This window comes from Oryzias latipes, chromosome 4 (assembly GCF_053564925.1).
Source record: "Oryzias latipes strain Hd-rR chromosome 4, Olatipes_Hd-rR_3.1".
Lineage (NCBI taxonomy): Eukaryota > Metazoa > Chordata > Actinopteri > Beloniformes > Adrianichthyidae > Oryzias > Oryzias latipes.
Genome location: NC_136240.1, coordinates 34,476,537 through 34,489,473, shown reverse-complemented (window position 1 = coordinate 34,489,473; position 12,937 = coordinate 34,476,537). Strand labels below are relative to the sequence as shown.

General features: G+C 45.7%; 1 protein-coding gene across 1 annotated transcript in view; it reads right to left on the bottom strand.

Annotated features, from left to right (window-relative positions):
* The window catches only part of dnttip2 (deoxynucleotidyltransferase, terminal, interacting protein 2), a 14,178-nt gene extending 1,241 nt beyond the window's left edge, over positions 1–12,937 (bottom strand). The window contains exons 1-6 of the mRNA XM_004068437.5: positions 12,808–12,937; positions 10,368–12,172; positions 2,569–2,707; positions 2,325–2,420; positions 849–1,013; positions 644–753 (exon numbers count right to left, since the gene is read on the bottom strand). Of these exons, the coding sequence (XP_004068485.2) occupies positions 644–753; positions 849–1,013; positions 2,325–2,420; positions 2,569–2,707; positions 10,368–12,172; positions 12,808–12,930 (2,438 nt within the window). The 5' untranslated portion in view covers positions 12,931–12,937. The remainder of the gene's footprint in view (positions 1–643; positions 754–848; positions 1,014–2,324; positions 2,421–2,568; positions 2,708–10,367; positions 12,173–12,807) is intronic.

The following is a 12,937-nucleotide window of genomic DNA, read 5'->3' as shown; positions in this document are numbered from 1 at the left end:
CTCTGAGACTCTTGGAGGGCGAGTGGAGTATGGGGGGGCAAGGACAGTCAATGCAGCTAGTTAATCAGCAGCTCGGCTCTCGTTTACCGAGTGACAAAGCAGCTGGGTCGTTACAATGCACATGCAGGAAAAAAAGAATAAACCAAACGGTACAGAAGTGAAACTCATTGTCTGTATGAGTCCCTCTGCAATCTCACGTGCATTTTTGTGATAATTGTGGCAGAAAAAGCCGGAAGTTGCAGCTTTTTCTAAAAGGTATAACAAAAGATAAGTTAGAAGATTTAAAGACTGTTTGATGTGTCTTCGTTGTGGTTTCAAGACGTTTAACAAGGACGCTGTGGCTAAATCGTGGTACCGTCATTCTTATCAAAATGTCTAATAGAATCAAATAAACACAAAGAAAAAAGTATTTTATGATCTTTTATATTCCTAACTTCTCAGTGTTTTATCAGGGTTTGTTTGGATGAACACAGAGCTGATATCCTGGAGATGGGAAATGTTTTACATCAGTTATTGAGGGCAATTTCCCACGGCACACTGGTTGAAAAACACGGGGTTGATGTTCCACATCAAACACCTCTGGTGCAGGAGCGTCTTAGATGGAGTCAAAAAGGAAAAAGCTGCAGGAGCTTGTTGGACTCACTGTCTGAACTCTGCATCGGTCAGCAGCTCCTCCACCATGGTTCTCTTCCTCTGCTTCTTGGGAACTCGGGAATGGTAGAAGTCCAGGGGGCTGTCCACCACTGTGCCCACCTGAGGACAGAATGCTCTGTTAGGTACGCTGAAGACGACCTGGGAACACCGATCGATGGGAAAGATGCCACGAAGACGGAAGTCTTGCTACCGACCTGGAAATATTTGGGGAAACCATCTCTGTCGTTCTTCTTGTAGAACCTCTTGGGGTCCAAAGAACCTCTCATCTTCAGGACTTGCAGGTCTCCTTTCAGCTCCTGGGAAATCTCCGGAGCTTTCATGTTGAACCATCCGTCTCCGGTTGATTTCTGCCTCTCAGCCTGAACACAAACCGGGATTCGAACCACAGACCGTCACGTTTACAGACTGATGTTCTGTCTGAAGACCAGCTTAAAGTCAATGAAAAGATAGATGTGAACAACTGACACTGTTAGTTTGAAGATAGTATAAAATATTAAAGGTTCACATTTTAAACTAAATAAAATGACATTTTAAAAAATAAATCTCAATTTGTAGAATTTAGAAGAAATATTAAAATTGTGAATAAAAAACTAAATCTAAAATAAAAATAATTTATAATGACTGTTTTGTCCCTTTTTGCTTTAGTCCTCAATTTACATCTTCATGATTGATCCTCATTTGATGTGGGGGCGGGGCTTTGACCTCATTGGCTACCGTGACATGATTGACAGAAGAGTCTATGGTGACGTCATTTCCGCTCCAGAACAGCGGCTGGCGTTGGCGCCGCCTGCATCCTCCCTCCTCTCACTTATGGCAGATGCTGTTCTGGAGCGGAAATGACGTCACCATAGGCTCTTCTGTCAATCATGTCACGGTAGCCAATGAGGTCAAAGCCCCACCCCTCACTGCAAATTAGCGTCAGCGCTCCGAATTCAAACTGTAAAGTCAAGCGAAGAGAGATGAACGAAAAAACAAAAGATGAAAATAAAAACAGCAGCTACTACAAATAACTTTGTTTTTTAGCAGCAGCTTTAGGTTTACAGTTTACCCTCAATTATTATGTTCGCTAAAGATGAATTCTGCTTCTTTTAAAGCTGTAAACCTCCTCACTACACACTTTATCCACTTTTCTCAGAACATTTTCACACTTTTCTGTCAAGTTTTCGTAGAAACATAAGTTCAGAATTATAAACTGAAAAAGATCTGATGGCGTTTGTGTCAATATGACAAACTGAACACGTTCTGTCCAGAAGATTGACAGACAACAGCCAATCAGAACACAGAGCGCTAAAAATGCTAAATTGGACAAGGTGAACCTCAGTATAACACTTTCTAGTTTTTAGGATTTCTTCTAATTATTTTATTTCTAATCAATGGCCAAAATACAAAACTTCCTATCTGAAAAAAAAAAAAAAAAAAAAAAAAAAAAATCACATTTTTCAGGAAACAAGAAAAATGTGATTCAAATATCCCAGTCAAGGCTGATCAAAGGTTTTTGTCTTCCGACCTTTAAGTCATAAAAAGGGCAGATTCACTCAAAATGTGGATTTGTTCATGTAAAAATGTGCAGATAGGAAGTTTTTCCTTTTCAAATTTACAATCTGGTTTTTATTCCTGATTTGACCTCACAGTCCTGATGGACCAATGGCAGCAAAGGATGGAGAACTTACTCTGCGTTTCAACTTCAAAGCCTCTTTAGATTCCTTATATGGAGGCACTGCATCCTTCTTTTCAAAGTCGGGGCCGACGATGCTCTTCTTCATCACCTGCAGACGAGAACAGAGATTTTTTTTTTAAAACCTCCCATCAGTGATGGAGGAGCTGGGAGAAACCACCATCGGAATAACGGCGGAGCTCAATATTCATTCCAAATTACCTTCAGAGAGAAAAGAGAAAAATCAATCCATCATTTACCTCGTCGAGGATCTTCTTCCCTTTCTGCTTCTGCCCCGAGGCGGAGACGCCGTTTGATTTGCTGCCATCAAAACTGATGTATAAACCCCCGAGCTGCTTCACGTTGATGCCGGGGTCGATACGGCTGGACAGGTCTTTCCTAAAATGAATAGACACAAAGAAAATTCTTCACCTGCTGCAGTCGTTCATTCCTCTGCACGCTCAATGAGGCGTTTCGGCTTTTTAAAGACAATGCTCATTAAAAGATTAAAACCATAACCACGTTTGTTGATTCATCAAAAAGTGATAATGGACACTTATAAAAAAGTCACACGGCATGAATGTTCTAGATTATTGAGCTGGTCGGAACAACATAAACGTGGAACATAGGCGGACATTTTTCCAGTTTATCACAACTAGAAGACGGTAGAAAAAATGTCTCTATGATGGACGTGACGGGACCCACATTGAACGTCTGTGTTCCTGTGATGTCATTTCCAGTGCTGGTCGTGTTTGACTGTTGCCCTCTTGTTTGGCATTAGCCTGACTACTAATGCTTAATTTAAGTGTTATCTGGTTTAATATTCACATTCACATCTAGCACCTTTTAGTAGCAAATACATTACTGTGTCCACGTTATTCTCAGTTTGCTAAATAAACTACTTCTCTTTAGCTAAACACCGCTAGCCTTAGCTTAGAACCTAGCATGGCCACCACTCCTTCCACCTTTCCCCCCCCCTCTCCTGCCCCATGTGCCATATGTTTAGTGATGATCCTGCCTCCTTTAGTGAAGATAGCGGTAGGTGTGTTAAGTGTAGTCTTGTGTTAGACTTGGAGGCCAGGCTGGAGCAGTTAGAAGCGCGGCTCCGCACAGTTGAAGCTAAGCCGGCTAGCCAGGTCGTTACTCGTAGCGCGGCGTTAGCCCTGGTAGCGCCCTCCCAACAGCGCCCTCACAACAGCGCACCCCAGCGCCCTCCCAACAGCCGGGAAACACACAGGGGTTTGCACCGGTTGGGAGGAAACATAGTACTAAACGCAAAAACTGAGAGCACCTGAGACTCCACGTTAATAATGGGTTCGCCCCCCTCGGCGACACACCCGCTGAACACTCAACTCTGGTTGTCGGCTCTTCTGAAGTTAGAAACGTGGAGCTCCCAGCGGCTACAGTCAGGTGTTATCCGGGGGCCAGAGTTGGTGACATCGAGGGGAACCTTAGGATGTTAGCTCAGAGTAAGTCCAGGTTCCGTCGAGTCGTGATTCACGCAGGCGGTAATGATGCCAGACGGAGACAGTCAGAGGTGGTTAAGTTAAACGTAGCTTTGATGTGTAAACTGGCTAAGACGATGTCCGACACTGTAATTTTCTCTGGTCCCCTGCCGAACTTAGTCAGTGATGAAATGTACAGCCGCTTTTCATCATTTAACCGCTGGCTTTCTAGATGGTGCCCAGAAAACGGCGTTGGTTTTGTGGATAACTGGAGCGCGTTTTGGGGGAAGCCCGGTCTCATGCGGAGAGACGGCGTCCATCCCACCCGGGACGGTGCCGCTCTTCTTTCTAGAAACATTTCTGCTAGCCTTAGTCTGTTAACCTGACAATCCAGAGACGAGACCCGGGCGCAGAGCAGCAGTGTAAAACACTCCTCTGAGCCTCCCTTAGGGTTAGTGCTGGTGCAAAACCCATGCAGGGAAAGTCAAGCAGGTCCTAGCTTTAGCTTATGTGCTGAAAGACAAATGAAAGGAGCGCGTCATAGAAACCTTAAAGTGACAGACAGCAGTTCTCACAAGCAGAATTATGTCATTAAATGTGGTTTATTAAACATTAGATCCATTTCCTCCAAGTCCCTCTTAGTCAATGAGTTAATTAATGATAACAACCTTAGTCTTCTAGCCTTAACAGAAACTTGGCTCCATCAGGATGACTATGTTAGACTGAATGAAGCAACACCCCCCCAACAGTTATGCTAACTATAAGAAATCCAGGATTTCAGGGAAAGGAGGTGGTTTGGCAGTAATATCACAGTCTAGCTTACTTCTCAGCCCTAAAGTTAAAAATGCTTATAATTCATTTGAAAACATCATATTGTCTTTAAGTCACCCAAACAGGAAGACTCGAAAACCTGTTTTACTCATAATTATTTATCGCCCCCCCGGCCCATATTCAGAATTTTTAACTGAGTTTTCCGACTTCCTATCGACTACTGTTTTAGATTCTGATCAAATTATAATATTAGGGGATTTTAATATTCATGTTGATGACCCCAGTGACTGCCTAGGAAAGGCTTTTGCAGATTTATTAGATGATGTTGGTTTCACCCAAAGTGTGAATGAACCCACTCACTGTCATAAGCACACCCGGGACCTTGTTCTAACCCATGGGATAGAGATCAGCCAGCTGAGTGTCCTTCCTCTTAACCCCATCATTTCTGATCACTTTCTGATTACATTCCAGTTTACACTGGAACATCCTTCTGCCCCAGTGAATAAGAAACAGCTTAGAAGAACCTTAACTGACCGTTCTGTGTCTGAGTTTAAACACACAGTTCAGCCAGTACTTAGTGATATTCTGAGAAAATACTGAGTCCAGCTCCCATAGTATCTGTCCTAGTATAAATGACCACTTTGTTAATGATGCCTTACAAGCCCTCAGGAGTACACTCGATGTTGTTGCCCCCTGAAACCTAAGTTCGTCAGACAAAACCGAGTAGCACCGTGGTTTAACGCTGAAACTCGTTCTCTTAAACAAGAAACCCGTAAGTTGGAAAGAGAATGGCGCCGCTCCGGTTCAGAGCAGTCTCTGAATACCTGGAAACATAGCATATTAAATTATACAAAAGCTCTGCGTAGAGCTAGAAGCCAGTACTATTCAACCTTAATATCAGAGAATGGTAATAATCCAAGATTTCTTTTTAGTACTATTGCTAGATTAACAATCAGTCAGAGCTCAGTAGAACCACGTGTTCCTGTTTCTCTCAGCTCTGATGATTTTCTTACATTTTTCAATAGTAAAATCTCAAATATTAGACATAAGTTGAATCAAGTTATTCCTACTATCAGCCCAGAACAGGCTGAAGCGGTAGAACTGGAGGCATCCATAGAAACCTCTGTAACATTGGACTGCTTCACTATTGTGGATCAAGCGGAAATAGCATCAATTATTACGTCCTCCAAATCCTCAACTTGTCTGTTAGACCCAATCCCCACTAGACTTTTTAAAGAAACTTTTCCCCTAATTAATGATTCCATATTAACGATGATAAATGCCTCTCTGGAAACGGGTTACGTGCCACAGTCTTTTAAATATGCAGTTGTTAAACCTCTTCTGAAAAAGCCCAGTTTGGATCCTAGCATCTTGGTCAACTATAGACCGATATCAAACCTCCCCTTTATTTCTAAAATCCTAGAAAGAGTTGTAGTTAAGCAGCTTTACTGCCACCTACAGGACAACAGCCACTTTGAAGACTTTCAGTCGGGGTTTAGACCTCACCACAGTACGGAAACTGCACTAGTTAGAGTCTCTAATGACTTGTTATTGGCCTCAGAAAAGGGACTACTTTCTATTCTGGTCCTGTTGGACCTCAGTGCAGCCTTTGACACTATCGACCACGGTATTTTACTCCATAGATTAGAGCAGGACATAGGGATCAGAGGATCTGCTCTCCAATGGTTTAAATCCTATCTGTCAGATAGGTATCAGTTCGTTAATGTAAATGGCCATTCCTCTCAGTGCACTCGAGTTAACCATGGAGTCCCACAGGGCTCAGTTTTAGGACCCATCCTGTTTATTATCTACATGCTGCCCTTAGGAAACATAATCAGGAAAAACAGCATTAATTTTCATTGTTATGCAGATGTTACACAGTTGTATTTATCCATGAAACCTGACCAGAGTGACAATATAGAGAAACTGAACGCCTGCATCAGAGACATCAAGACCTGGATGACAATTAATGACCTCCTCTTGAACCCAGAAAAAACTGAGGTCATTATACTAGGTCCTAAAAACCTCAGAGATGCTCTGTCTGCTCAGATAGTCTCCTTGGATGGCATAAGTATAGCCCCTAATTCCACAGTTAGAAACCTTGGGGTTTTATTTGACCAGGATTTATCATTTAAGGCTCACATATCTCAGGTGTGTACAACTGCTTTTTTTCACCTGCGGACTATGGCTAAGATCAGAAATATTAAAAAACTACTAATAATTCATTAAATCGTATTTTTTCCCGGTACGTGACCATCGTGTAAACGGGACAATGCCCATCAAGGTGTAATTTATCAGAAATTAATGAAGGTGTGAACTCTGATGCGATGTACACTCGTCGGACATCATCCCTCACACATCTACACTCGTCGGACATCATCCCTGTTAACCTATAAGGCCTTACATGGAATGGCCCCGTCCTATATTAAGGACCTCATAGTCCCTTACCATCCAATGAGAACACTTCGCTCGCAAAATGCAGGACTGCTTGTGGTTCCTAGAATTAGTAAAAGTACGGTTGGAGGTAGAGCGTTTAGTCACCAAGCCCCTGTCTTATGGAATAAACTCCCAGCTCATGTAAGAGAGGCCGACTCAGTTTCTACATTCAAAGCTAGACTGAAAACATTCCTCTTTGGACAGGCTTATTGTCAGACTAGTTAGTATTCAGAGATTATTTAACTTAATGTTAATTTGTTTAAATTAAACTTAATAATAACTATTTCTTTTAAAAGGCTGCTAGAAGTTGAAGCTGGGGTAACTATGGTGCACTGGGGTTCTGTCCTCTTTCCTTTTTTACTTCTACCCTTCCTCTCCTCTATTCTTGATCATAATTTATCATTTAGTTCTCCATGCCTCTGTTTGGTGCAGTGCGATTCATGTATTGTCCCTCTTTTCCTCTCCCCTCCTGGGGAGTGGGAGTGCTTCCAGACTCCAGTTGGCTCATCCGTGCTCCAGTTCCTGACCGTTTACCTCGCCTTTGCTCCTGCTCCTACACCTGGCTGTGGATCCTGCCTCTGGCTCATCTCTGGCTCGTCTCTGCTCTGTACCTGACCGTTTACCTCGCCTTTGCTCCTGCTCCTACACCTGGCTGTGGATCCTGCCTCTGGCTCATCTCTGGATCGTCTCTGCTCTGTACCTGACCGAGTACCTCGCCTCTGCTCCTGCTCCTACACCTGGCTGTGGTTCCTGTCTCCGGCTCGACTCGCGCCTTTGACTGTCCCCACAACCACGGCTGGATGAAGCTCGTCTGCTGGACTTTTATATATGTAGTTGTAGATTTAGATAAGTTAATTCTTCTCTAAGATTTCTGGTAAATCGCCTGTCCGTCCTGGGGGAGGATCCCTCCTTCATGTGGGCACCCCTGAGGTTTCTTCGTTTTTTCCGGAATCCGGTTTTTTTGGGAGTTTTTCCTTACCGCGAAGGGGGGTCTAAGGGCAGGGATGCCAGTATAGCTTAGTCAGTTTGTTAGTTCATTTTAGTATTTTTCTATTGAACTCTTTGTATTCGTGATCCTTTTGATTTCATGTTTTACTTCGAAGCCCATTGAGACGACTGTTGTTGTGATTTTGGGCTATACAAATAAAATTGAATTGAATTGAATCCCTAACATGAACACTCTTCGGGCATCATCCCTCACACATCTACACTCGTTGGACATCATCCCTCACACATGTACACTCGACAGACATCACCCCTAACACGTACACTTGTCGGACATCATCCCTAACATGTACACTCGTCGGGCATCATCCCTAAAATTTACACTCGTCGTACATCATCCCTAAAATGTACACTCGTCGGGCATCATCCCTAACATGTACACTCGTCGGACATCATCCCTAAAATGTACACTCGTCGGACATCATCCCTCACACATCTACACTCGTCGGACATAATCCCTCACACATGTACACTCGACAGACATCACCCCTAACACGTACACTCGTCGGACATCATCCCTAACATGTACACTCGTCGGGCATCATCCCTAAAATTTACACTCGTCGTACATCATCCCTAAAATGTACACTCGTCGGGCATCATCCCTCACATGTACACTCGTCGGACATCATCCCTAAAATGTACACTCGTCGGACATCATCCCTCACACATGTACACCCGTCGGACATCATCCCTAACACGTACACTTGTCTGATATCATCCCTAACATGTACACTCGTCGGGCATCATCCCTCACACATCTACACTCGTCGGACATCATCTCTCACACATCTACACTCGTCGGACATCATCCCTCACACATGTACACTCGTCGGACATCACCCCTAACACGTACACTCGTCGGACATCATCCCTAACATGTACACTCGTCGGACATCATCCCTCACACATGTACACTCGTCGGACATCACCCCATAACACGTACACTCGTCGGACATCATCCCTAACATGTACACTCGTCGGACATCATCCCTGACATGTACACTCGTCGGACATCATCCCTGACATGTACACTCGTCGGGCATCATCCCTCACATGTACACTCGTCGGACATCATCCCTCACACATGTACACTCGTCGGACATCATCCCTAACATGAACACTCTTCGGGCATCACCCCTCACATTTACACTTGTCGGGCATCATCCCTCACACATGTACACTCGTCGGACATCACCCCTCACATTTACACTTGTCGGGCATCACCCCTCACATTTACACTCGTCGGGCATCATCCCTAACATGAACACTCTTCGGGCATCATCCCTAACATGAACACTCTTCGGGCATCATCCCTCACACATGTACACTCGTCGGACATCATCCCTCACACATGTACACTCGTCGGACATCACCCCTAACACGTACACTCGTCGGACATCATCCATAACATGTACACTCGTCGGACATCATCCCTCACACATGTACACTTGTCGGACATCACCCCTAACACGTACACTCGTCGGACATCATCCCTAACATGTACACTCGTCGGACATCATCCCTAACATGTACACTCGTCGGGCATCATCCCTCACATGTACACTAGTCGGACATCATCCCTAACATGTACACTCGTCGGGCATCATCCCTCACATGTACACTCGTCGGACATCATCCCTTACACATGTACACTCGTCGGACATCATCCCTAACATGTACACTAGTCGGGCATCATCCCTAACATGTACACTAGTCGGGCATCATCCCTAACATGAACAATCTTTGGGCATCACCCCTCACATGTACACTCGTCGGGCATCATCCCTCACATGTACACTCGTCGGGCATCATCCCTCACATGTACACTCGTCGGGCATCATCCCTCACATGTACACTAGTCGGACATCATCCCTCACATGTACACTCGTCGGACATCATCCCTAACATGTACACTCGTCGGGCATCATCCCTCACATGTACACTCGTCGGACATCATCCCTTACACATGTACACTCGTCGGACATCATCCCTAACATGTACACTAGTCGGGCATCATCCCTAACATGAACACTCTTTGGGCATCACCCCTCACATTTACACTTGTCGGGCATTATCACTCACACATGTACACTCGTCTAATATGGACCCCCCACCCCACATACAGTATGACTTATCCACTGGATTTGAAATTTGATAGAAAAAAATAATAAAACAGTTGTGCAATTCATGGAGTTGAATTTAAAACTGTTTTTTGAATGGCGGTCCTGTTTGAGTTGATAATTTTTTTCAGTAGACATTGATACTCTAGATGGACGTTCACCAATAGGGCTGCTGTGGTTTCCTCATGTCATCAGCTTCAAATATCCACAAACTCAGAAGAAAAGCTTATCATTCAGGTCAGGTTGAAGAAGCTCCTTCTAAATCTGAAGAATACTTACAAATGAGAATTTCTGCTTGACCACAAGATGTCTGCGTCTTTATCCTCCTCTTCCTCCTCATCCACAAACTCGTCTTCGTCCTGTTCCTTCTCAGATCTTTTGTTTTCGTCCTCCTCCTCCTCTCCTTTCCAGTCGGTGTAGTACTGCTGGTCGGGGTCTTGTCCGGGTCGGGTGTCGATCACAAACAGTCCTCCCACAGAAGCAGCTGCTGGTTTTGACTTGCTGGAAGTTCCTCCCCTCTCGTGCTCCTCATGATCCAAATCTTCCTGTTTGGAAACTTCCTCTGCCTCTTCATCCACTTCTTCGTCCTCATCGCTGCTGTCCAGCAGGCTGATGAAGGGTTTCGGCTGCTGCTTAGACTCTGGAGCAGCCTCTGACAGTTCCTGGATGTCCTCCACCTGCTGAGCATCCGGTTTAAGGCTGCAGACTTCCATGTCCTTCTCTTCCTCCTCACAGGGCGGGGTTTCTTTTTCTGTGTCCAGGAGGGAGGTGTCCACAGTGAGTCCCTGCTTCTCCTCCACCTCCATCATTTCAGGGACCTTCTCACAGAAACTCACTGTAACTGATCGGGAGGCCTCTGATGAAGAGATGTTTCCCTGCATCGTCTCCATCTCAGAGGAACCCCCAGCGTTCCCTTCTGCTGACGGCTCCCTCTGCTGGCCTTTGGCCATCACTGCAGGCCCGCTGTCATCATTTTCATCACATTCTGGAACATCTGTCTTCTCTTTTCTTGCCTCCTTGGAGATGAGATTGTCATCATTTACATCGTTCTGTTCCTCTGTTAATTTGACCGTTTCCTCTTCCAACAGCGTGTCTTCTGCTGCAATCACCGTGGTTTCTAGTTTAGAGTCATTCAGTGACTCGTCTGACTCCACAACCATAGCCCGGCTCTCGGCTGAGATCCTGGAGAGCGGACGTCTCCTGCTGGCGGTCCCGGAGCTCGCACGGCTGCTGCATGGAGTTGTTCTGCTTCCTGTGGAGCAGGGGCTCACCGGGGAATGAAGGTCTACCTCCTCGGACTCCGAGTCCAGAACCTTCACCGACTGAACCTTCCCTTTCTTGCGCGTGCTCAAGCTAGAAGAGGGTCCGGACTCAAACCCCTCCGAATCACACGATGGGGGTTCGCTGACCGTGGACGCCACCCTGCTTCTCGTTGCTCTGGTCTGCCGAAGCGTCCGGACGGGAGAACTCTCCGCCAGCTGGTCTGTGTGCACAGGAATCGAACGTTTTTGTCTTCTGGAGGTCCGCTCTGAGACGCTGGAGGTGCAGCTGTCTGGTTCGGAGAGCTCAGAGTCTGCAGGTTGTCGTTTAGCCGGCGTCTTGCTGCGAGTAGATCTTCTCGTGACTCTCTGGGACTCCAGCCGCACAGGACCGCCAGACCTGACCTCCACCGGAGGATCAACCATAGCTCCTCCCACCTCAGGAGGATGCGCCCCAGAGCTTTCAGAGCCTGTCGTCCTCCTTGTGCGTCGGGGGGTCCCGCAGCCGGGTTTTGATGCAGCGGAGGAGCAGGATTCCACATCAGAAATGTCACTTTCATGATTCCTTCTCTGGGTTTTTCTTCTGGTGGCCCTCGTTTGTGTAGCTGCTGCGAACTCAACGGAGCAGCAGGAGTCCAGGTCAGACGTGTCTGCATCATGGATGGAGCCCTGCTGTGGGCTGTGGGGTTCCAACACTCTGCTGTGTCGGTTCTTGGTGGAGGGTGCAGCAGACGGCGCCGGTCCTTCTCCACTCTCCTCAAGCTGGACGGGAGTCGCCTGCAGTTTAGCAGAGCTCCTGGTCCTCCGAACAGTGGAGGGAGTGGCCTGTGAAAGAGAGAAAACTGTTGTTACACCCGCCAAAAACAAATACCTTCCATTTTTGTGTCCCTGCTGTTACAAACGCTATAAAACTGGACATAATCTGTTCATTCTTTCAGCTGGCAGTAGAGGCAGTGAGAGTACATTTACTACGCTGAAGTTGGCTTCCTATTCACAGCTTAATGTGTTCTTTACTATAAATCATACTTGAATTCAGGTGTGATCAGTTCAGGTCCTGTGGTTTATGGACAGGACCTGGTCTTAGGTGGTCTTAGTGTGACAAATGCAGTGGAATGTTCCTTTATCTGTGGACCACCTGAGTTTAATTATTTAATGAATGAGTAAATAGCTTAGTCCATTTATTATGTTTCATTGTAACATTTGTATAATTCGATCTGTAATGATTCATAAACTATTCTCAGACCAGAATAATGCTCCATCCTGGCTTGTAATTCATTTACGTTTCTGTCTTTATTGTTGTTTTATTTTTCAAATTGTATTTACAAACTCCAACTGTCCACGTGACGCTCCAGCGGCTCCACGCTCGCGCTAACTTCCATGTTTTCCCCGAGCCTCGTGCTTCTGCTAGAAACACTCCCAGCTCCAGTTCCAGCTGCTCCTGCTGCTCCTCAGACTCCTACCTGCACATCGAGCCGCTCTTCCGTTGATGTTTCAGATGGAGAGCGCGCGCGTGCTCCTCTCCTGGTGGCCACCATCTTGCCCGGCACTACAGCCTCTTCACTTCCGGTGTGACGTATACTCATCCACCAA